Below are 26550 nucleotides of genomic sequence, written 5' to 3' on the forward strand. Positions count from 1 at the left end.
GGATGACAGACATGACATAAAAATGGGATACAACTGATGTGCATCTGTTGTGCATCCCAGTGCGATCCTCCGCATGAAATGCCAAATGTCCAGCCTAATATGTAGAGCAGGCCATCCACTGAACCTGGTCTTCAGCTAAGTGTCTCCTGCCAGAGTGCAGCATCCACAGTCCACATAGAGAACAACAGGTGGATCCACACTGGCCTGTTGATATCTTCTCACCAAGCCATCTGCCATCTTGTCAAGTCCAGCCCCCTCCTGAGCCGTCAGCACACTGATAAGCACCTGGCCCAACTCATTGCCGACAGAGGTGAGCCAAAGTCCGGTTCCTGTCCGGTGACTGTCCCGGCCAGCTTCTTGGTGATCTGAAGCACACAAAGTTTACAGAGCTTGTTTAAGAATGTGCCCTATACACTGTGGATATAAAAAGTGCATTGACAAAGTACATGCAAGATATTTTCTCTAACCTTTTTGGTGGAATACATCTTTGTAATGGTTCCATACGTTGATGTTATCCTGGCCTTAACATCATAAAGCCTTGTCAGTATGTCCTGACTGTAAACAGCAAGGAGCCATTTACAGCTTGGCACCATGGCAGGCTCTGGTGGTTCCGGGAAGACGATGGGCAGCAGACTGGGGCGATTGGAGAAGTCCACACATTCCGTTGTCTACCGGGCGACACGGTGCAGCCACTCCTCTGTGTGGTTCTCCTTTAGTTGCTTTAGAAACTGTGTAGGGCTGTTGCCCAGGCCTTGCTCACGCAGCAGTCGGATTACCCGGATGTCACACGCGTACCTAAAAAACAGAGAGGAAATACAGATATACAGATAAAGTCAACAAATAATGTCTATAGTTTGGAGTGATTATTTTCTATAAAATAATACCAATCTTTGGTTGGTTGTAAATGTATCAACATGCCTGTAATATGCTACTACTCTCCTACAACTTCATGTTTCAAACTCACAAAAATGAAAGTGATCTCAAAATACTGAACTGTAGTATGTAATTGTACTTATAAGAAGAAATAAAGAGCTTACTCACTTCCGTGTCAGGATGACCCTTAAATCAGACCGGTGGGCCAAGTCCAGCTGTTGCAGGACCGTCTGGGACCAGGAGACGTGTTGCTCTACACTTGGTGCTGATAAGCGTCTCTGCTGGTGCTGTCCACAGGCAGGGTTTGGTCAGACCACCTTTACCTTCCACAACCTGTAGGGCATCCAGACCAGAAGTGAATGGGGGAAAAAAAAGCGGGCTGGAGCTGGGGCTTGGTGGTACAGTAGTCCTGGTTGTGGTGGATAGTACCAGAGCTGCAGGTTATCCCGTAGCTTTGGCTTGCCCTTGGCCCCCATTTTGAACAGCGCATTTAAAATCCACTTGTGGTCTTCGGTTGGCAAAACCTCTGACCACAAACGGGGAAGGCGAACTGTTGTAGATGGATCACCAGTCACTGTTCTGGAGAGAGCAGTCTTCACAGACAAAGAAAAAAATAATATCAGCACACATTCCACAAATGTTGCCTTTTGAAACAAATAACTATGTATCGACCATTCTTCCTTTAGGGAAGAATTTAGACATTTAGACAAGCTTTCTTACACAAAAATACCATATTTACACTTACATTCCTTTATGCATGAAGACACTTGAATAAAGGAACATGTACAATAGAAACGTTTTTTTTTCAAAAGGTGGGAGATCATTGATGGGAGATGTGTAGGAATTTAGGTATTCACTAAAAGGCCAAATTATATCATAATATACACAGTAAACAATTTATTCTAAGATGACTTACCGATTCTGATGATGCAGTGCATGGGGACTGGTAACTTGGGATGGAGCTGTCGTTGGAATCAGACAATCTTGTGGCTGTTCAATAATGACATAATTAAATAATATTTGTAAAAGTAATCATTCAGTTGTTCTATTTACTACATCAAATCTAACAATTTCAAATTAGTATTTTCCTCATTGCTGCAATTATGCATAAGTGCTATTTACTGTACAAATATAGCTTATGCCATTACTTACTGCCATTAGCCTTGAAATAATTTGGGACAAATTGAAGAGGAGCATCCAAGTGGTGGAGGAATTAGTGGAATTAACTCCCCATGGGCCGGACAGCAGACATCATCGGAAGACCCACATTTTGAGAGCATTTACTAAAACACTGATATCTGTTAAAGCTTAAATTGCACTTACCATGTCTTGTTATTTTTCTTCTCTATAGTTTTGCAATATCTACGTTTAGGTTGGGAAGAGGGTTATTGTTTGGCTAATTTCTGGCAGTATCAGAGCTCTAAAATATATTGAATTTGGGGACTATCAATACAAGCTTCAGATATTCTAAGTGAATGGCTAAGCACTTTTGTAAATGGCATTGGATAAAAGTGTCTGCTATATGCCATTTCAAACTGAAACTATCAGAATACTGTTGTGCTTGATGTGAAATTGTGAATAGTTCTGTCCATTTACCGCCGTCAAGTGTAATGAGGGTGTGCGCACTGGCCTCATCTCTATAGGCTGTCCTTCTGCCCCCTGTGCTGGCACTGTTGCAGCAGCCTGCTGTCCCTCAGTCTCTCGTTGAGTAGTGGACTGCTAAGTACAATGGGGGAAAAATCTATTTAGAAAGACTTTACCAGGCAAAATTGTTAGTTAAACTTGTTATGTACCTTCTGAGTGTGAAATCTGCAGACACACTTTCTCAGGTCCCCAAACAAAGAACTCTGGCCACGAGACTGCATTGGACATTTCTCAATCTGAAATAATAACAACAAATTATTACTGTTTAACAACCAAGTATAACTGTTTAAACTGTTCGACTGCATGATTAGCTTTGCAGTATTTTATTCATCCTGTCATGTAATAGGAAATCTTTCAGGCAAATGCTTTTTTGTGGCAATTGATATAGAATTTTCTGTATACTATATGGAAACAAATGTAAAATGCAATGCAAAAAACAAATTATGTACAGTGAGTCCAAGAAGTATTTGATCCCTTGCTGATTTTCTTTGTTTGCCCACTAATAAAGACACTATCCTTCTGCACTTTTAATGGTAGATATATTCTAACATGGAGAGACAGAATATCAAGACAAAAATCCAGAATATAATTTTAAAGAATATATTTTAATTAATTTGTATTTCAATGAGGAAAATAAGTATTTGATCCCTCTTGCCAAACACACTCAATACTTAGTGGCAAAGCCTTTGTTTGCAAGCACAGCGGTGAGACGTTTGTTGTAGTTAACCACAAGTTTAGCACACACACCAGGGGGAATTTTGGCCCACTCTTCTTTGCAGATCCTCTCTAAATCATGAAGGTTGGTGGGCTGTCGCTTGGCAACTCTGACCTTCAGCTCCCTCCATAGATTTTCGATCGGATTGAGATCTGGCGACTGGCTGGGCCACTCCATGACCTTAATGTGATTTTTCTTGAGCCAATCCTTTGTTGCCTTTGCTGTATGTTTAGGGTCGTTATCATGTTGGAAGACCCAACCACGGCCCATTTTCAGATCCCTGGCAGAGGGGAGGAGGTTGTCCCTCAGGATTGTGCGGTACATGGCTCCATCCATCTTCCCAGTGATGCGGTGAAGTAGCCCTGTACCCTTGGCAGAGAAACACGCCCAAAACATTATGCTTCCACCTCCATGCTTGACGGTGGGCACAGTGTTCTTGGGGTCATAGGCAGCATTTTTCTTCCTCCACACATGGCGGGTGGAGTTGAGGCCAAAAAGTTCAATTTTGGTCTCGTCTGACCACAAAACCTTCTCCCAATAACTTGGTTCATCTTTCAAATGATCATTGGCATACTTGAGGCGCGCCTCCACATGTGCTCTCTTCAGCAGGGGTACCTTTCGGGCACTGCAGGATGTGAATCCATTGTTGCGCAAAGTGTTGCCAATTGTTTCCTTGCAAACTGTGGTCCCAGCTGCCTTCAGGTCATTTGCTAACTCCTGCCGAGTGGTTGCAGGACGATTTCTGACCGTTCTCAGCATCATTGCCACCCCACGAGGCGAAATCTTCTTTGGAGCACCGGGCCGAGGTCTGTTGATTGTCATGTTATACTCTTTAAACTTTCTGATAATTGCACCAATAGTTGTTACTTTCACATCCAACACCTTACTAATCTTTTTGTAGCCCATTCCAGCTTTGTGAAGGTCAACAATTCTGACTCTGAGGTCCTGTGACAGCTCTTTGGTTTTACCCATGTTGGAGACTTGAAATCTGTGTGATCTGTCTGATTCTGTGGACAGGTGTTTTTCACACAAGTGATTAGTGAGAACAGGTGGCTTCAGGTCAGGTAACAAGTTGATTGGGAGTGTCTAACTGCTCTGTAAAAGCCAGAACTGCTAATGAATACTAAGGGATCAAATACTTATTTCACTCCATGAAATACAAATCAATTAATATATATTCCTTAGATTTATTTTCTGGATTTTCTTTTTAATATTCTGTCTCTCCATGTAAGAATACATCTACCATTAAAAGTATAGAATGATCATGTCTTTATTAGTGGGCCAACGAAGAAAATCAGCAAGGGATCAAATACTTCTTGGACTCACTGTATATCATAACGTACAGAACACCTGGCCAAATTAACTACAAATCCTATTTTACATTGTTCTCATGTAATTTGACTTTTTGTACTTCAAATGTATTCATAGCAATATTCATTCAGATTAATTTATGCAAATTCTGTCACTGTTTTAGAGTTAGTCAAACCAAGTCAAATCAATATAATAAATAGTCTATTGTTCATTTTGGCCGAGCATTATGGATTAACAGCAGAATGCAAGTAACAACAAAACTTAACTTTGTTTAACAGCATACACATACCCTGAGATACAGCTCATGCCACTTCTTTTGTCTTGGTGCGGGCCTGTTACCTTCACCTGCAGGCCAAGCTCCAGTGCTGGCAAACTTTTTCAGGCGGGACCTCCACTCCGAGTCCGACATTGCCTTATGTGATTTCGTTTTTGAGGCCTTTGAATACATAAGTTTAACTGTATATTTTATTTGCAAGCACTTAACTATTATAACATTAAGGATTTTATATATGTCCCTGTATATATGTAATATATCCCTATGTACATTCACACGGTTATATATTGAGTTACATCCCTTAATAAAATATTAAAATATAACAATTGAACATGTTTACAACAAATGTTGGTTTTAAAGTGGTTTTAGACTGAAACACCTGTAAACTCACAGTTACCTAGACATCTCAACACATAGCTCTTACATCTTATAGCTAGATAAGCTCTACATAAGTATCCTAGGTCAGGGGTTCTCAATATTGTCCAAGTCAAGGCCAACCTGTTTATAAATAGAAAGCCTCTTGGACGATCAATCGCTAAAATATATATTGACCATTTCAATTCAATCAGAAAATGCGTAAACATTATAAACAGAAAAGACAGATAGGAATTTATGTGACTTTTACATCACAGAGAGGGAAAAAAGTGCAAAAAGAAGGGAAATAAAACGGATAGTAGCAGTTATCTGAATAATTAAATAGCAGAAAACGAGATAACAGACCTCATAAATATTTAGTTAGACTGGAGTGTCTCACAGCTACGCGGTGTTCCTAATGAATTGGCCAAACGCTAGATGATTAAATGTATTACTGTAATAAAATTATTTAATACAAACCATTATGTTCCTTACATCCATCACTGAAATTTTCCACTGAAACTAGCGCCCCCCTGTGGCGACAACGTCCTCCAACTTACCAGGCGGCACTGCCACTCTCCGATTGGTCAGTTTTTGAGCCTGTTGAAGGCTGGGGAAATGATTGGCTGCAGCTCACTCGAAGCATGGATTTGATTTGTCGTGTTTTTGAATGTTGTACAAATGTTGGGTATGTTGACAGACTAACCAGCGGCTGCAGGTGGCAGTCTCCTCTGGAGGTGTGGTTTCGAATCCCATTTCTAATAGGTTTATTTCAATCTTTATTCAAGGAAACCTCGGATGAAAGGCAGTGTTGTTCAATTTAAGAAAATATAGTATGGGCAATTCCCAAAAGTTGTAGTCATGGCTGAGTTGTTAAAGTTACACACCGTAAAACGTTTGGGTACGCCTCGCTTAGGTTCAAATCCTTTTAACTGTGTTGTTCTTTTTATCAGTAGGGCATGCCATAGTTTGCTGTGCCCATTTTGACAACAGTAACATTCAAGTTCTGAAAATTTATAGGGAAAAACGTGCTCGTAGTCTGTAGTTGTGGCCGATATATATATACATTGTGAGGTGCGGGAAACCGCAACCCCATCTGAGGTTGAGCAGAGATTGTGAACATGCAGCAGGGACAAGTGCAGGAGGGATGGGGCCACACTGATCACCCATGCCTGGCCAGCACTAATGACAGGGCTGAGTGAGGAGCAGGGAGAGGGGAAAACAGAGGATAAAAGAGGAGCAAACATTCAGAGGAGAAAGGGGAGTGAGACAAGGAATCCATGCCAGTTTTGTCCACTAACGCTGTCTGCTTTTTCTCCTGGTAACTATTGGTGCACGTGGGCGACTCTCGTCCTCTGCACGCCCTCTCAATCTCTCTCTCTCCCTCTCTCTTATACAGATTCCTGAAGAGACTCCCAGAGAAAGACACATAGGACGACTGGGCCTCCTCACCAAAGCCTTGAACCAAGACTGCTCCTGTCATGGAATCCCACACCGGAGTGTAGAGGCTGTCATTTTTGTTTGTTTGACTGCTCTGAGTTAGAGATAGTATTTTGTTGGGTTTTTTCACTATACTGACCATCACATACACCCCCCCTATCCTTTACTGATTGCATGTTTTAGTGGCTCGATTTCCCCACAAGCAGACTGAATAGATCAATAAACAACCCTTCATGGTTCCTTTGTTTGGCTGAACAGATTTTGTCTTTGTGCACACACACTGGTAGTGCCATACCATACAAACTCTTGTGTGTAGGCAGACATGTGGTATGTCATATTAATAATAAATTATTATTATGTAATGTATTTTTGTTCACCAGACTTCTTTAGAAACCTCTCACACATTACAGTATCAGAGTGAGGCATAATTTCAAACCTAATTAGAGAAATTTCTTCTACAGATTTTTTTACATTTCCAACAGAAGTAATTTACCTAATATTGTAGCATCACTGAGGTGAAATAACGAGGCCAGGCCACAGTCCTCATGAGCAATTTTTATTAAAAACAGGAAAGAGTGGACATGATGGTAAAACAGCAGCAGTTCTCTTAGGAAATGGCCTTCAGCTTAACATTACGGTGGCAATCCACCACACCTGAACTACATACATAACCCACCCGTTTAGTTCTTTTTTTTATGTAAACATTTAAATATGGTGGTCTCAATTTCATGAGTTAAAATTAAAGTATTATTTTTTCACACATAAGTATTAAATAAGAACATTTGCAAATATAGACAGTAAATGCCAAGAAAGAATGTTTATGTAATTTGACTGACTTAACTAGACCCTAATAGCGAATTACATTTTAACTTCAAAGTCTAATACTTACATAAATATATTATTATTGCTTACAAGATTAGATAATCAAAAATATTGTATGCTTTATTTTAAACTGTAAAAATATTTACGTCTTTAAAAAAAAAACATGCAGCCTAGCATAACATTGTAAACTAAATTATAAATGTTAGCTAGTCTGCTATACGCAGGAATATGAATTTTTGATTTGAATAAAATGATTTATTGGATAGAACTTCTAATCTTACTTTCAGCTATAGTAGCAGAATTATTTTTTATGTTTCTTTTTATAATTAAATGCATTTGTTAAATATGCAATAGCAGCAGACACAAATCAATAGATGCAAATCACATGAACTGGGAATTAAGAAAATGCATGAGATAATGTTTGCTTTTTTATAGCTTGTATCCTCTGGGTTCTAAATGTTTGTTACATGCTGGTTCAAAGCCAAGGAAAAACGCAAGGTTCTCTGCTGATAGAACACTGTATTTACACAACAGTTTTGTTTTTAGATGATTTAACAATGATTTTAACGATTGTTTTGTGTAATGTTTGTTATTGCTCTGTCAAAATTACATCTCTAATCTCGTATTGTCCTCTCACTCAAGCTGCACTGGACCACACTTTAAAAGCTGACACCCAATCCATTAAAACAATGAATGAATCAACTGATAAATCCGTAGCAGCAAATTCATTATACATTCTTGGGCATTTTCAATGACCCTCACATCAATAAGAGGAGGCAACCGTGGCCTAAGAAGGGGCAGTCATGGCCTAAAGCTTAGAGGAACAGGCTTGAGAGTGAGAAGGTCAGTGGCTCAATCCCCTGGACTGTCAGTAACTGGGACTAAGAAGTAACAATTCCCTCAATATTTAAGTGCCCTTGAACATTACAGCAAACCCCAATTGCTCACCAGGCATTAAAGGGGCTGCCTACTGATGCAGGCGTGTGCTCCTAGTTGCTAGTGTGCATTTACAGCCACAGATGAGTAAAATACAGAGACTGAGAAAAGGCTATAGTATATACAGTTCCTTTTCAAAAAATTAGCATATTGTGATAAAGTTCATTCTTTTCCATAATGAAATGATAAAAATTAAACTTTCATATATTTTAGATTCATTGCATATATAATATTTCAAGTCTTTTATTGTTTTAATACTGATGATTTTGGCATACAAAATCACAAAATTAGCATATCTTGAAAAGGTTCTCTAAACAAGCTATTAACCTAATCATCTGAATCAACGGATTAACTCTAAACACCTGCAAAAGATTCCTGAGGCTTTTAAAACTCCCAGCCTGGTTCATTACTCAAAACCACAGAAAGAAATTTCTGAACGAATAGGCTGTTCCCAGAGTGCTGTATCAAGGCACCTCAGTGGAAAGTCTGTGGGAAGGAAAAAGTGTGGCAGAAAACGCTGCACAACGAGAAGAGGTGACTGGACCCTGAGGAAGATTGTGGAGAAGGGCCGATTCCAGACCTTGGGGGACCTGCGGAAGCAGTGGACTGAGTCTGGAGTAGAAACATCAAGAGCCACCGTGCACAGGGGTGTGCAGGTCCCCAGGTCAAGCCACTTTTGAACCAGAAACAGCGGCAGAAGCGCCTGACCTTGGCTACAGAGAAGCAGCACTGGACTGAAAGCAAATTTTGCCTGTCATTCAGAAATCAAGGTGCCAGAATCTAGAGGAAGACTGGGGAGAAGGAAATGCCAAAAGGCCTGAAGTCCAGTGTCAAGTACCCACAGTCAGTGATGGTCTGGGGTGCCATGTCAGCTGCTGGTGTTGGTCCACTGTGTTTTATCAAGGGCAGGGTCAATGCAGCTAGCTATCAGGAGATTTTGGAGCACTTTATGCTTCCATCTGCTGAAAAGCTTTATGGAGATGAAGATTTCATTTTTCAGCACGACCTGGCACCTGCTCACAGTGCCAAAACCACTGGTAAATGCTTTACTGACCATGGTATTACTGTGCTCAATTGGCCTGCCAACTCTTCTGACCTAAACCCCATAGAGAATCTGTGAGATATTGTGAAGAGAAAGTTGAGAGACGCAAGACCCAACACTCTGGATGAGCTTAAGGCCGCTATCGAAGCATCCTGGGCCTCCACAACACCTCAGCAGTGCCACAGGCTGATTGCCTCCATGCCACGCCGCACTGAAGCAGTCATTTCTGCAAAAGGATTCCCGACCAAGTATTGAGTGCATAACTGAACATAATTATTTGAAGGTTGACTTTTTTTGTATTAAAAATACTTTTCTTTTATTGGCCGGATGAAATATGCTAATTGTTTGAGATTTGGGATTTTTGTTTTTTCTTTACTTTTTTTGTGTGTAATGAATCTAAATATATATGAAAGTCTAATGTTTATCAGTACATTACAGAAAATAATGAACTTTATTACAATATGCAATTTTTTTTTAGAAGAACCTGTAGTCTTTAAAAAGTACAAACACTGCTATTTACCATGCTTAGACCACTAAATGCTTCCAGCAGGGCAGCCCGCAGCGAATTCACATGCTGATAAAGGTACTATATGGCAAGTTACACCAGGGCCGAAGCAACAAAAACCAACAAAAACAAATTATTAACATGTATGTTTAAATTGAAGCACTGAAGTCTTGCTGCTAATTGTAATGTCTGGGCTGCTAAATACGGATTAAGATGAGGAAGAGAAATGTCGAGGAGATGACAACAGAAGCTCAGGAAACACAAACCAGATATACCACCAAAACACCACTACTGTCTTTACTTGCTCAAATTTCAGTAAATCTTGCTCACCTAGAATCAGACTTCTCAGCAATGAGAGAACTCACAGCTGTACTGTAGACATTAGACTTAACAAACATCAAAAATAGTCATTGTGTGTGTGCATATACATGAGAAAGAGAAGTGTGCAGTTCAGGGCAGCAGATGATCATCGTCATTATCAGACTGCTGATCGAGGGGGATGCTGCGGATGTTGCTGGCTCGGACGCTGGTTAGGTGAGGACAGGCAGAAATCAGATTGGCCACCCCCTCCAGAGTCACACCTGTGCCATCCAGATTCACCTGGTTCAGTCTCATTCGGTAAAGAAACCTTAAGCCTACAAGACAAAAATAAAAATAAAAAAGTAAAACAAGTGTAAAGGTAAATGTCAGGGTATTACATTTCTAATCTGGGAATCTTCAGACACTTTCAACAATGGAAAAAGGCTCAGTTTTTAAAGCTGTGATTCCTTAATTTGACATTCTTAATGTCAAACAACTTGTACTGTACCTAAACACCCCTACCATTCCTGCTGCCTCCTGCTAATGTGTTACTACCCCTTGCATTGGCAAATGTACCAAACCACAATACATACCTGGAGCAAGAATCACTGTTTCTCTTCCTGTATTCTGTGCCATTCTCTTTTTCATTAACTTTCTTATTTATTGTTTTGTTTAGAGCTCCCTCTAGAGATCCTAAACGTGCATTTTAAAAACATTATTCACAGTCTGCAGCAGTGACAGGACCATTCTCAGAAGGCAACAAAACAGCTTAAGGGTATGTTTTGGAACTTCTTTACAGTGAAAAATAAAAACGTTTGTACTTTGAGTTACAGAACCCTTCCTGTATTAACAGATTTTCTTTTGCTTTGGAAAAGTGACACAGAAACTCCATACTAGGTTTCGGAAGTTCCACACTTAAATTAGTACCCATACTGCACTGTAATATCACAATGCCCAATGGAAAAGTACCACAGTTATAAAACATTACCAAATATCATAGTGGCTTTAATGTATGACAATGGGTTTAACTTTTACTAGCTTTGTGTGTGTATTTGCATGTGTGTGTTGTCTTACCACGGTCCGTAATGCGTGTCCTGCTGAGGTTAAGTTTAAGGAGTTGGGGGCACTGAGATAAACCATATCTGACCACTGTATCACCCACCCGTGTACAGGCCAAGCCTATTACCTATGAACACACAATCACAGCACATGTATAACATTTCAGCCAAATCTTACAGTACCCAAAATCATTACACTGACATGCTAGTAGTGCTGAGCGGTATGACCAAAATGTATATCACAGTATTTTTCAAGATTCTGACGGTTTCACAGTAATTTTTTTTTTGCATAACTAGGCTTTATTATGGGTTTTTGACATACTCTACTGTTAGGAGTACATATAATATTAAACACTAAGGCTTTGATTACTTGGACTTGGCATTTGTTGGCCTCGTTGATGCTTAACTGACATTCAACTAACTTTTAACTGAATATCTATTAAGTGCAACTTAACCATATGTTGACTATAAATGATCCAAAATAGAACAAAACCCTACACCTAACCATAACCCTTAATCAACACTAAAATATAACCCCACACTTTACCCCAATCCTAACGTAAACTTTAAATCTAACTCTAAACCCAATTCTTAAGATTACAGTTTGGGTTAGAGTTTGATGTAGGGTTACATTTAATAGTGAATCATTTACTTTCACCTTTTAGTTCAATTGCATATAATAGACATGCAGCTGAATGTTAGTTAATTATCAGTTGAGCATCATCAAATGGACCATACAAGTAAAGTGTTACCGTTTACTTTGTCCCACAAAACTACACAATATATGAAGGAATCAGAATTAATTACCAGAAAAACAGCTGAAGAATGTAAACAATAGACCTTAAAAACTTTAACACGGCTTATATTTATTTATTTAAATATTTAAATAGTTCCATAAACACTATTTATTAAGATCAGATAAAATAAGCCTTTATTAATCCCACAATGGGGAAATTTGCAATGTTATAGCAGCACAGAGGAAAGGATAGAGAAACAGGTCAGGAAAATATATAAATATATAAACAAATAACAATAAAACTATGTATAGAAACAATTACAGAAAATATATATAGATACTTACAAATTTATATATAGTAAAGGAAAAAAATATATACATCTAGTGCCGCTAAGATAAGGTCAGAGGAGATATGATTATGGTAGAGTGTGACCAGTATTATTGCACCAAGAGTAACAGGGAATAAATATCAAATAAATAGTAGATGAAAAGGTGGGAAAAATATTGCACATTAAACATATTGACCTAAAATACTTTAAGTATTTAAAAGAGATATTTCTCCAAAGCTATATTGCACAAGTAAGTGCATCTGGATGAGATGAGAGCTGCACTGACTGTAGGTTTAATATCCATTTAATATATGTTATTCCTGAAGTCAATAGAGGCATTACAGTATTAAATCAGCCATCATTCCCTTCTTTCTTTACATTACATTACATTACATTACATTTGGCAGACGCTTTTGTCCAAAGCGACTTTCAATAGTCAAGTACAAAAGTAATAGAAGTTAAAGGTAAAACATTTTTAGATAGGGCTTAAAGGAGGTCGAAGGGAAATAATGGGATAGAGAAGTGAAGGAGGGGAAGAAGGAAATGAGGTTAGAAGTAGTTAGTGTGTTAGAGGTGTTAGGAGAGTAAGTGCTCTTTGAAGAGCTCTGTCTTCAGGAGTTTATTAAAAATAGCAAGAGATTCTCCTGATCTGGTAGTGGAAGGTAGTTTGTTCCACCATTGGGGAACTCTGTATGAGAACAGTCTGGATTGCTTTGTGTGAGTGTTTGGTAAAGCGAGGCGACGTAAAACAAAACTGTAATTCTTAAAAAACATTTCTTTTAAAAAGGCTCAATGACCATCTCAGCTGTTATTACTATCCTCTGTAGAGTCTTGCACGTTGCAATTTCCAAAATAGACAGTAAAGCATCTTATTATTACCTGCAAATACGGCAACTGTGTAATGAGGGCAGCCACACTCCGACTGCTGACAGCTGTTCGATCCAGGCACAGCTCCACTAACTCCTTTAGAGTTACCAGTGCAATAAGTCCCGCATCACTTAACTGAGTGTTACTGAGAGACAGCTTCTTGAGCCTGTTGCAAGAAAAATACATTAGTTAACTTGCACTACTTTTACCAGACTATCACACAGTAATAATGTCAAAACCACAGTAATCCAGAGCAAATTCATAGTACACAACAGTAAATTTACAATTTTGAGTTGTATCACCTGGCAGCTAAGGCAGTACCTACAAGTGGATAGTCCTCCACAGCGCAGACCACAACTGCAGACCAACATTTAATCTTTAACAGGCATTGTAATTGTACGGTAGGCCTTTTTTTTTCCAATAAACTGCTATAATAAAAACAAATCAAATGCTGTTGACTATGTAAGATGAACAATTTCAGTTGAAAAGTAAAAGAGACAAGTATGTTAAAGGTATGTCTTTCATACGGTTAGTTTATTAGTTTATTTAAAAATCCAAATGGTTTAAAGCCTGTTCTACACTGGGAGTGTTGCAAGCTCATGGGGCACACTAAAAAGGTTATCTAAATCTCATAGTCTTTGCAGTTTACATTTTAATTTTATAATATTAATGTTGTTGCACAAATTAGCTTAATTCTGGTATTCTGTCACATATCCATAGTTACAATGGTTGGTTACAGACTAAACTGTAAGCACATTTGTTAATAAATCACTAATGTTTCTCCTTATATGTTAGACAATATATACCGGGTCATGGAGCCAAGCTGAGTAATGCCCTGGTCTGTGATCTGTGTGTAGTCAGTTAGGTCAACCTCAGAGAGCAGAATCTGTCTGGAGAGGTAAAGAAGTCCAGCATCAGTCAGCGAGTGACGGCCAGGTAGTGTTAGCTGGGTCAGTCTTAAACCTACAGCAGAGAGAGTTAAAACAACAAAAGTAGCTGTGACCAATGTAATAGATGCTGTCTGTGGGTGCTCTTAGGCTAAAGAGCACCCACATCAGAAGAAAATTCACAAAAAGATAAAAAGGTCTTTATGAAAAAGATTATAAGTTTTTTTTTTCATATAAAATGAGAAATAAAATCTAAGGCTTTCATCCAGTTGACTGGAATATGAATTGATAGAGTTCAAAAACAGAAATGTTGTGATAGTAAATTAAAAGATGGGATTCTAGAAAGAAGAAATATCAGTGAGTGGATGAGTTTTCTTTTAATAAATCACCTTTTTTCAATATTTTAGCCTGTAGTACAAAAAAACAATAAACTGCACAACAGTACAAAACTCACCAGATATGATCTCCAGCATATGGTTACCATTGGTGACAGGAATCCCAGAGAGACTTAGAGCAGATAAGCTGGGATGGGCTTTAAGGGCCTGAAGGGAGTCTTCCTTTACACCTGTACTGTCCAGGTGAAGTGTCTGCAAGCAGTGCAGTTCAGCCAATGCAGACACGTCATTTACCTAAGTAAAGGGACAAATAAAAAAAGTGACTCATACTCATTATGTGGGGTAAAAGGAAACCTTCTAACAGTTAAGTAAAAATAAAAACTTATATATATATATATATATATATCTAAGAGGCGGCCATGTACTGTTCTGTACTGTACAATATACTTCTGCTAGTTATTGTAAATCATTTTTCCCTAACTTGGAAATATAAGAAAAAAAAAAACATCTTTTAAAAACGTAGAAAATCACAAATAATTTTACGTTTACATTTTTACACTTTTACATTTCTCATCATATTAAACTGAGCAAAGTAACCATAACTAACTCCCCCATAACATCAGTAACTTAAGCATTCAAAACCTTTAGATGATGTTAAACAGTTTAAGTAGTTTATGTTAGTTTCCCTGCATTTCAAGCCAGGAAATTCCAAATGAAAAAAACAACAACAACAAAAAAAAAGAATCTGAACCAAAACAACAAAACTTTGCTCAAACTTACTGCATATAATTTCAGAGATTCTAATGATCTAATATTCATTATTTACTTTTTTATAAATAAAAAACACTGCGTGTGTTTATGTCTCACCTGAGTGCGTGCAATGCTAAGCAGACGCAGTTGTGGTACACACTTTGGCAGCTCGCTCAGTGTAGCCTCAGTAATGGCCGTCTCATTCAAACAGAGTTGGGTAAGAGTAGAGGGTGCAGACTTCAAATACATTAGCATTCCAGCATCGCTTACTTTAGTCTTATTCAGGGCCAGAAAAGACAAACACTGTAGTTCTGATATCAAGAAACATCAGAATAAATAAGTTAGTCATTATATAATACAAACTATGTTTTATATTAATATGCAAGAAGAGGACTGTTTTTTATTGTAAGGCAACAGAAATTTAAGTAGTAAGTTATCTTTAAACTCACTAGTGATGGGCTTCAAACAGGAGTCAGTGAGTTTACTGCAGGATGAAAGGTTCAAGTGCTGCAGTTTTAACAGGCTGGACAAAACAGAAAGTCCAGAATCTACCAGAGACAAAAACAATTATAACATAACAGTTCATTAACAATAACAAATGAAGCATCTTTATAATCAGATCAAACTGAAACACAATTCACACATACATGCACACACTCAAACACACAGATGCGGACAAACACATACACACCTGTTATAAGTGGAGAGTTAACCAGACTGAGATGTTTTAGTGCAGTGAAGGCTCGCAGTTGCCGTAGTAATTCATTGGTGGTGTACGGGTAACTGTTCAGGATAAAGCTCCGCAGCGGGCAGCCAAAAAACAACTCCAGGGTCCGTGGCTTCAGCACACGGCCAGAGGTCATGTGACCTAACAACAGCTCTGCCAACTCTGGGGTCAAACCAGCAAGACTGCTACTGTACTGCATACAGGGAGCTTACAGAGAGTGACAGAAAGACAGAGAAAGATATGAAAAAAGAAAATATAAGATAATATAACAAGATATTAAAAAGAAAGACACCCTCTGGACCTTCTGCTCAAATATTCTGAGTGTGCTTGGTGTGTTGTTATTGTTACAGACCTGTAATGAGGGAGATGCTTGCTTTGGTGGCAAGAGAACAGAGTGAGGGGACACTGGGGGTCCTGAATGGTTTTTTCGGGGGTGAAGGTTCTTCATGCTGAACTGGTCTCTGTAGTCGCTGGACTGCAGCATCTCCCGGCAACATCCTTCCTGCGGCAGGATCAGCAGCTGCATCAAGAACAGGTTCTCTGTGCGTGTGCACACACACACACACATACACACATGTATGCACACAGACATACACACATACAGACACACAGGCAGACACACAAGCAGACAGAGAAATATAAGCATAGTAAGATTTCTCATTCAGTGTGACTTGCAAATAATAATCAGTAAAAACCAACCCAATACAAAAGTACCTGGAGCTAGGTCTAGTTATACAAATAAATATTTTGTATTCACTTTTAATACATTAAGCAAGTTTAATAAAATATATATATATTTAATAAAATAGTCACTGAGTATAGTTGGATAAATCTTAATGTGATACAGTTTAAAATAACTTAAAACTATTACTTAGAGCACACACATTCCTGTCAACAAACAAGAAACGGTACGTCGCGACCACTGCTGCTCAACTCTGAAACAGTGAGTTGAAGCACCACTACGCAGCACAACCTATGCAGTCAACAAAACGACATGCAACAGCAGACTGAAGAGTGGTCTGGAGCCTTTATGAGGTGAAGTCATTTAGGTGTGCTCCCTCTTTCACTTGCTCAAATCAAAGTACACATGGACCCACCCCCCATTCTGAGTGTGCCTGGTGTGTTGTTATTGTCCTGTGTAATTGTTATTAATATTGTGTAGTAGGGGTGTCACGATTCTCTAAATCCTCGATTCGATTTCATTTTCGATTTGAGGGTCACGATTCGATTCGATTCTCGATTTTCTTGTTTTTTTTTCTTGTTATTATTTTATGCCTCATAAAATTTAAATAATATATTTATTATTATTATTATTATTATTATAAATATTATTATTATTATTTATTAAGATATATATGGTAATGCCATCTAGTGACTTTTTTTGGTAGCAACAGTGTGCACTATTAAAACAAGCAGTTTATCAGAGCTGTGTGTGGATGGCTGGTGAAACTGCTCATTACATGAAGCTGCAGTTCTTCATCCAACCACTAGCAGCAGCAGCACAAGCCCCGCTCTCTTCACTCAGTCACTACTTCAGTACAGCCCAGCCACGGGCTACAGAGCTCAGCCAGTCCGTTTTTACTGTTTCTGTAAACAAATAAAGGTTTTAACCCCACTAACCGGATAATACAGCTCACTACAGTTCATCTTTCAGCCCAAGCAGCTAACAGCAGCAGGTTAGAACAGCCGACACGGAGGCACTGCTCGGATTACATTATAAACAGGTCAGTTAGCGCGCTGCTAACCTCAGGATGTTTATAACTACGGAGTTTAGTGGACACACCACGGCCGCCAGGTAAGTCTTTTAAAGGCTACTGAAGACTAGTAAAGGCTATTAGAGTGTAACCCCTGGCTCCCAGGGGTTACAAGAGGTTATTGAAAGCATTATTGGGGGGCAGAAATCAGTACAGGCTGGTTAGATAAGTGATGTGGGTATTGTCTTATAAATATTTACACATAACTTATATCTCTCCTGAAAAGCTTTTATTTTAGTCAGAAACACGCTTGTGTTTACTTTATCTGAGAGAAAGATGTTTTTTTAATTCAATGAAAAGCAACAGGTGTAGTCAATTATAAGTTTAAGATTTTTAATCCACCTCACTGTGATCTATAGTCAGTGTTCTCAAGTCACACTGACACACGCATTTCAGCGAGTTCACACGCTCTCACCTGCGCGCACCCACCCCTCTGTTAGATACAGATACAAAACCTGCGCGCCCAACCCCCGCCCCCCCTCCCCCGTTGGACAGATAAAAACAGTGATCACACTCCCGCCGACACTCCAAACTTGAGAGCCCTGTCTATATTTCTATAAATCCGTTTTCAGTTTCTCCTCCGTGGTTGAAAGGCAGCTGTCTCTCACACAGCAGAACTGAGGGCGGGGCTGCGCTCATGCAGTGGCTATCTCTATTTAAATGAATAGGATGCGCTGTGTTGGTGCCGCGCCATTTGCGTAGCGCGCTGCGCTATTTGCGTAGCGCGCGCGGGAGGGATCGTCGATCCTCTTTTTGACTTCGATACTCGAGATCGTGACCTCATTTCGATTCGATTTCGATAAAATATCGAGATCGTGACACCCCTATTGTGTAGGCATGCGATCACTGTGGCTGTCTCTCTCACGGGTTTATCACAGACATGTAATGAGGAAGATGCTTGCTTTGATGGTGAGAGAACAGAGTGAGGGGACACTGGGGTCAGGAAAGAGTCAAATTAGTGCTACACATGCAGAATCCCTCCCAACACCCCCTAACCCCTCCGGCAACATTTCTCCCCACACCACCCCTTCTTGACTAACGCCGTAACAAAATAAATGTTCTGCAGGAAACCCTGGGGGGTACAGGTTCTGCCATGATGGGCATAACAAGAAAAACATTGACATTCTGTCCAATCTGCAGCTTTTGTGATGTTACCTTAGTCTGTTGCCCTGTTGAGGCCAGAGATGCTGTGGCTCCAACATAGGTCCGACTCTGATCGGCAGCTGGGGTAAACCTGCATTACACATACATCACACATCAGTAAAACAGGAATAAAACAAGATCAATGTACTGCTTCGTTTAATATAAAGAGGGGAAAACTCATTTTTACAACTTTTACAAAAATAGCCAACACACATTCCAGCACAAGAAATCAAAGTTTATTTATTTTATCTTTTAGCTAAGTTACTCATTAAAAAATTTTATTGGGGTTTGGGTGAAAGCACAATTTGGAACCTTGAAACATGGGAAAAAAACCTGCAGAAATAAATAAGGCTGATAATGTGGTTCAAACCATTTAGAAGTGGCACTGCTGGTTCTTCAGGCTGCTCCTCACCATCCGAGTGTTCATCACCAGCTTCACCAGACACCAAACGCTGACCACGCCCTGATCAAAGAGAAACGGTATAAGAAATAAAAAAGTGATGTGTGCAGTGTAGTGTACAGATGCATGTGAGGAGTGTGAGAAGTTGGGTATGCAATGTAATGAGAGGAATGTGTGTAGTGGACTTCTGTGGGTGTGCAGTGTCGCGTAAAAGTGTGAGCAGTGATGAGTGCAGTGGAGTGTGAAAAGTGTGTGCAGAGAATAGTGTGTGGAGTGTAGAGTCCCGTGAAGCTTGAATTGGAGCGTGCAGTGGAGTGTGAATAGTGTGTGCAGAGTGTAATGCACTTTGAAGAGTGTGAGCAGCAGTGGAGAATGAAGCTGTGTGTGAAGAGTGATGTCTATACTGGAATATGCAGTTGAGGGTAAGGAGTTTGTGGAGCATGAAGAGTGTGTGCAGTGGAGAGTGAAGTGTGAAGAGGGTACGGAGCATGCAATGGTGCATAGAAAATGTGTGCAGTGCGGTGCAGGTTTGAGGATCTGTGGTGTTTGGGGTTTAGTGATGTTTGGTAGTGCTCTCACACCCCAGAAATGGGAAGGTCCTGAAGGTCCAATCCCAACATGCTCTACAGCTTCTTCCCAGAACTGGTGTGGAAATGGGCGGGGCAATACAAGCTGCTCCAACTCTGCCTCTGCCTGCAGTTGTGGAGGTTCAATGTGTTCAACTGGCTCTGGATTGGGAATGTTTTCCGATTCCAGATTGCTCACAGCTGGTGTTGTCTGAATACACAGAGCTGCGTTTGGAGTCAAACCAAGAAAGCGCAGGGACAGTGTCAGCTCTGCCTCTGAGAAACGCTTGCGAGGAAATCCCTGCAGCAGTGTAAACGCTGGAAGAGAAGGATGGCGAGCAGCGATGTGTTCAACAACACTGCAAAGCAGAGCATCAGCGGGGAAACACTCGCGCATTGATTCACCAGAGGGCAGCCGGATCTGCAACAGGGGGAAAAATAATAGAAACTGGGATTTATACAGTTATCCAGTGTATAGTCAGATCCATTGTTGGACAGTGCTGATGTTTTTAAGCATAAACGACTTGTTTAAAGTCATGTGACAGCATCTCAATCAGACTTTGATTAGGCCAATCCAAAGCCTTCATTTTGTTTTTTAGCCACTCCAAGGTGGACTTGATTTTGTTTTTTGAATCATTGTCCTGCTGCAGAACCCCAGTAAGCCTGAGCTTGTCTCTTTAGTCCACAGAATTCTCCTGACATTGCTCTTAACAGGTCTTACTGTGGTCTGCTGGTGTCCCAAAGCCTAAGAAATTACTTTGCAACCTTTTCCAGATAGATGTCAGTGACTTAAATGTTGAACATTGAAAGAATGTTTTCTCAGCTGTTCTTAAACGTCTTCAGATCGTGGCATAATGTGTTGCTATTTAAATTTTTTTTAATGCTTCATGTTGTCAGACAGGTCCTATTTAAGTATTTTTTTAATTCTACAGGTCTGGTAGTAATCAGACCTGGTTGTGGCTAGTAGTGAAATTTAACTCAGCATTCTACTTGACATAGGGTCAGGTTGGTTTGGATGGCTTTTTCCTGTAATAAATGAAATCATTACTTAAAAACTGCTTTTTGTATTTACTTTGGTTATTGTTTTATATTAAAGTTTACTTGACAATCTAAAAATGTAAGTATAATGGTTCAGTAACTTAAAAGTATTTAAAAATAATACTTGTTGAGAAAGAGTAATAGCTCGATTTTAAAGATCATGTGACTAAACTAAAACAATTCTGGTGGTGTTCATTTTCAGCATGAGGATAACTTTTATACCTCAGATTATTTTGATACTTTTTTGAACACACTTAGCACAATCACACTGATTGCAGGTTAGAATGGCAACTGCCTTTTTAAATGCCTCACCATAAGAGTGCACTGATTATCCACACTGGTCTGACGTTGCCCACCCAGGGTGTTGCCCTGGCTACTGGCCGAGGGAACACTGGCCTTCTCCTGCTGCAAGCGCCGATCCTCTGCAATCCTCTTCAGAACCAACTCACGCTCCTAAAGAAAGGGAAAACATTCACTCAGATCTCAGAAAAATCAAAAGTGAACCTTCATGATAATCCAGTATGAATTTACAGTGCATTACATTTTTAATATTCAGGCTCCACCTTTTGCCAATGACTGATAATAAAACATTCATACGTTACAAATAATCTGTCAGTTTTGTAAAATGTTGCAGAATATTGTATTGGTTAGCCCTGCACTAAACTACTTTTTTACACAGTTTATTTTCTGTGTTTAATATTTTTTGCACGTTTTTCACATTTAATATTTTGCCTTGACCCCTGGAAAATGCTTCATTGCTGGCATATGACCCTGGACTCTTTTGACCTTGACCTGAAGTTTGGTAAGTTTCTTTGTTATAGTTTGCCTTTTCTTTATACAGCCATTTTTACATATTCCCATATGTCTCATCCCGGTCCGGCCATGGCACCTTCCCCAACAACTGACCTGTTTTTTTTGCCTTCTCTCATGCTGAGCCTCCTGAGCTGCTTTCTCTCTCTGCTGCTGATGGAAGCTGCTCTTGTCCTGCTTTATTCTAGACTCTAACGGCTGCAGCTCTTCAGCAGGACTCTGAGCAGGCGGGCTCAGGACAGTGGGATTCAGGACCAGAGAAGAACCTTAAACAAACAAGTATGAAGAAAAAAAAACATACTGAAGTTTTCTTCACAATAGCCCAAAACGACACCTGATTAACAGTGACACAGTGTTCTGAGGTGTTTCATTATGTTGCAAAATACAAAATATCACCAACACCTTAAACTGCAAAATAAATAAATAAATAAAAATCATGGGGGAAAAAATATTAATATATTATGTATGAATAAATGTCTATTTATAAGTAGAATAAAAAAATATTGCAAACTGGTACATAAGCTTATCTTGATTTAGCTAAATATGTCAAGGAAATGAACGTGGTTGTAGTTAATTATCAGAGCATAGAGGGCATGAGTTTTATTAAGATATACCAATTATTAGACCTTTTCTTTGGGATCAGCGACTAACTTGAGCTCTACCTTTAAATATGTGGCAAAGATGTCAGTGATTCTTCAGTAAAACACAATTTTACTTAGTATAATTAGTTTCCCTATAACATTTAAATATATAAAAGGGTCTGATTTTTAAATAAGTCAAAAGCCAGATCTTAAATACAATACAAATTTTCTCAATCCTAGTCCTAGGGCCTTCCTTCCCTGCAGCTTTATTGCTCTCCCTTACCCATGCATACCTAATTCAAATATTAAGCGAATTATGAAGCCCTCACACAGCTGCAAGGTTTTTTAAGCAATAAAAAAATGAAGCATGAAAGAAAGTAGGGGATAATTCAAAAGGTTGCTTGTTAGATTAGCCAGCATGCTAACCAGCCACTCCGAATACACGCACCAGTGCAAGCATCCGCAAACACACCAACAAGAAAAAAACCTAGGCAATGACAGCCTTTTTCATAGATTATTAAAAACAAATCAAATTAATACAGTGACAAGTATAATATACTTACTGCTATTATTTTTTACTACTTGTGCTCTTACCTGTTTGCTCTGACGGGCTCGGGGTGGTGCTTTTTGGAGGGTTAAAAGCAGAGAAGGCATTTGTAGGTGACCCTGTCTGGTTCCTTAACCTGTGGTGCGGGCCTCCACCCTGTAGCAGCCTTGACACACAAAGTGACAATGAATAAGTATGTTTGTTTGTGCAGTGTAACAATACTGAATGAATAAACGTTATTGCAGTGATGAGTCAACTATATTTACCACACTTGTGTTTTTTAACACAGATTGAATGTGGCCTCTGTCACTGACCCAACAGGTGCAGCGAACACAAGTACATGCTACAGAGCACACACACACACGCCACCATCTTGTTATTAATAGACCAGGGCATGAACCACCACTGCCCAATTGTTGCAGTGACCTAATATTAAATGAGTGTGTGTTACTGCAGTGACCAGATTCTGAATGAGTGTGTGTTACTGCAGTGAAAATATAGTGAATGAGTGTGTTACTGCAATGTAAATATAGTGAATGAGTGTGTGTTATTGCAGTGACATGATACTAAATAACTGTGCACTGCTGTAGTGACCTGATACTAAATGAGTGTGCATTACTGCAGTGACATGAAACGGAGTGTGTGATATTGCAGTGTAACGATACTGAATAAGTGTTACACACTGAAGTGTAATAATACTGAATGAGTATGTAATACTGCAGTGTAATGATACTGAATAATTGTGCATTACTGCAGTGATCTGATAACGAATGACTGTGCACTACTGTAGTGATCTGATATTAAATAACTGTGCATTACTGCAGTGACCTGATACTGAATGAGTGAGTGTGCATTACTGCAGTGACCTGATACTGAATGAGTGAGTGTGCATTACTGCAGTGACCTGATACTGAATGAGTGTGCATTACTGCAGTGACCTGAAACTGAATGAGTGTGCATTACTGCAGTGACCTGAAAATGAATGTGTGTGCATTACTGCAGTAACCTGAACTGAATGAGTGTGCATTACTGCAGTAACCTGAACTGAATGAGTGTGCATTACTGCAGTAACCTGAACTAAATGAGTGTGCATTACTGCAGTGAACTGATACTGAATGAGTGTGCATTACTGCAGTGACCTGAAACTAAATGAGTGTGCATTACTGCAGTGACCTGAAACTGAATGAGTGTGCATTACTGCAGTGACCTGAAAATGAGTGAGTGTGCATTACTGCAGTGAACTGATACTGAAGGAGTGTGCATTACTGCAGTGACCTGAAACTAAATGAGTGTGCATTACTGCAGTGAACTGATACTGAATGAGTGTGCATTACTGCAGTGACCTGAACTGAATGAGTGTGCATTACTGCAGTAACCTGAACTGAATGAGTGTGCATTACTGCAGTGACCTGAAACTAAATGAGTGTGCATTACTGCAGTGAACTGATACTGAATGAGTGTGCATTACTGCAGTGACCTGAAACTAAATGAGTGTGCATTACTGCAGTGACCTGAAACTGAATGAGTGTGCATTACTGCAGTGACCTGAAAATGAATGTGTGTGCATTACTGCAGTAACCTGAACTGAATGAGTGTGCATTACTGCAGTGAACTGATACTGAAGGAGTGTGCATTACTGCAGTGAACTGATACTAAAGGAGTATGTGTTACTGCAGTGAACTGATACTAAAGGAGTATGTGTTACTGCAGTGAACTGATATGTGTGTGTGCAATTGCAGTGTATTGACTGTGAACTGCTGTAATGTAATGATACTGAATGACTGTGCATAACTTCAGACCTGATCCCTAATGAGTGTGTGTTAATGCAGTGTAATGGCACTGAATGAGTGGGTGTGTAACTCCAGCGTAATGACACTGAATGACTGAATGATCAGTAAAATGGTGTTTACCATTCTGCAGCCTCTGTAACAGTAAAACAGCCAGCTTGCATGGCATCCTGAATTTGCTCCTGACTGAAGCCCATCTCACTGAGCGCCTGCAGAAACCCACCAATGGTCTGGAAAACACACATATAATAACTTATATTAAAACATATTCAATTGAAAAAAAATTATTTATTTGGTCTACAAAAAAATTACATAAAAAGAAAACAGGAGTTTCACTTAAATATAATATAATATAATATACAAATATAAAATATATAAAAAAACTAGAGTTGTTAATTAAGAACTAAAAATTGTGAATGAGAATTGCTTATACAGCTCTGGAAAAAAACAAGATACTTAAAAATGAGTTTTTATGATTTTACAAAAAAAAAAAAAACTCTGGAATATAATCAAGAGGAAGATGGATGATCCCAAACCATCAAACCAAGCTGAACTGCTTGAATTTTTGGTGGAGATCATGCCAAGATGCATGAAAACTGTGATTAAAAACCAGGGTTATTACACCAAATATTGATTTCTGAAGTTTTAAATCTTTATGAATATGAACTTGTTTTCTTTGCATTATTTGAGGCCTGAAAGCACTGCGTCTTTTTTTGTTATTTCAGTTATTTCTCATTTCCTGCAGAAAAATGTTGTAAATGACAATATTTGTATTTGGAATTTGGGAGAAATGTTGTCTGTAGTTAATAGAATAAAACTGAAATGTTCATTTTACTCATTAAAATATACCTATAAATAGCTAAATTAGATAAACTGATTGAGAAACTGAAGTGGTCTCTTATTTTTTTTCCAGAGCTGTTTATTTGAAGAATATTACGATTATTATTATATTTTTTAACAATATCCCTCAGCCCCTATTGTGCGATAAATCGATAATGTCGTTATTGTGACAGGCCTAGTAGTTAATCGTGCAAACGAGCCAGCTAACCTTAGCACAAATCTGTAGGATACGGATCAACGCTGTTCCAGTTAGGAGCAGATATATCTGATCAGATTTGTTGTTTATCTGAGCTTTTTAATGTTTATATTAGAGTTGCTGTGAGAGATGAGTTTGAGAGATCTGCTCTACTGTGGATGTTAAGGTCACTGTTAACTACAGTAGCTAGGGGCTGATTATTACACACTCACACTCACACTAGCGGCTAGCTTTCACACAGTACAAAAAAAAACAACTTACTAAACACACAGACAGACATTAATACACTAATACAGCTTTTAAACAGCCACCTAGAGCCAGATGCCGTTTAAAAACACTCTGAATGATCAGTTCTGCCGTTAAAAACTAACTTTCCCTGGTATATAAACACCAGCCCGACCCTAAACCCGGAGATAAACACGGGCAGCTACGCCTGTCTGAAGTCTGAAACTCGGCGGAAGTTTAAAGTGTAAAATCTCACCGACGCCTCCATCCTGCAGCTCCACACCCAGCCCGGGGTTTAGTGTGCCCGCGGGGTTAATCTGGAGCGGCCGGTGGGTTCGGTGAACCAGCAGAAGTGTGATTTAGAGTTTGTTTTGTCTTTAAAACGTCTGATTAGAGAGAAACTGTCCGGCAGAGCTGAGCCCCACTTCTCTCCTTCTTCTGCAGGACTCCTCTCTCTCTTTCTCACACACACAGCGCTGCACTGCACCCTGCTGCTCAGCGGCTGCACGAACAGGAGGCGGGTTATTATAAAGCACAAGCAGCTATAAAATGGTTCTTACTATTATACTGTGGCCCTCAAAATGTTCTAAACATTGAAGACTTAAACTTTGTCATTCTTTTGACTATTTGCCATATTTATAAGACTCTTTAAGACTACACAAATATCATTTCATCACTGTAATCTCTGCAGTAATCTCTAATAGAATGATATTGAACGCACCATGGTAGTAGACTGTTAGTGAACGCACCGCAAGAGG

The 26550-nt window shown here is 39.3% G+C and overlaps 1 protein-coding gene across 1 annotated transcript; it reads right to left on the reverse strand.

Annotated features, from left to right (window-relative positions):
• Positions 1-7151: 7151 nt before the first annotated feature.
• On the reverse strand, positions 7152-26264 carry si:ch73-173p19.1 (uncharacterized). The gene is made up of 17 exons (XM_049485440.1): positions 26049-26264; positions 24655-24761; positions 22792-22910; positions 21713-21882; positions 21119-21259; positions 19784-20189; positions 19173-19265; positions 18815-18893; positions 16258-16445; positions 15870-16112; positions 15628-15726; positions 15296-15489; positions 14548-14722; positions 14013-14169; positions 13219-13372; positions 11291-11402; positions 7152-10551 (listed from the first exon to the last, which is right to left on the reverse strand). The coding sequence occupies exons 1-17, from the start codon at positions 26058-26060 to the stop codon at positions 10367-10369; spliced, it is 2634 nt and encodes an 877-aa protein (XP_049341397.1). The 5' UTR covers positions 26061-26264; the 3' UTR covers positions 7152-10366.
• Between the last annotated feature and the right edge of the window lie 286 nt (positions 26265-26550).

The sequence above is a fragment of the Astyanax mexicanus genome, chromosome 1 (assembly GCF_023375975.1).
Source record: "Astyanax mexicanus isolate ESR-SI-001 chromosome 1, AstMex3_surface, whole genome shotgun sequence".
Taxonomy (NCBI): Eukaryota; Metazoa; Chordata; class Actinopteri; order Characiformes; family Acestrorhamphidae; genus Astyanax; species Astyanax mexicanus.

Bases quoted from the DNA above. Each gene is read 5' to 3' on its own strand.
- si:ch73-173p19.1 (XM_049485440.1), bottom strand. The intron at 21,260-21,712 runs GTCAGTTGTTGG...CCCTTTCTTTAG, and splicing joins AGAGAAGGCAAAAAAAACAG to GAGCGTGAGTTGGTTCTGAA. The intron at 18,894-19,172 runs GTTTGAACCACA...TGTGTAATGCAG, and splicing joins AGCAGTGCCACTTCTAAATG to GTTTACCCCAGCTGCCGATC.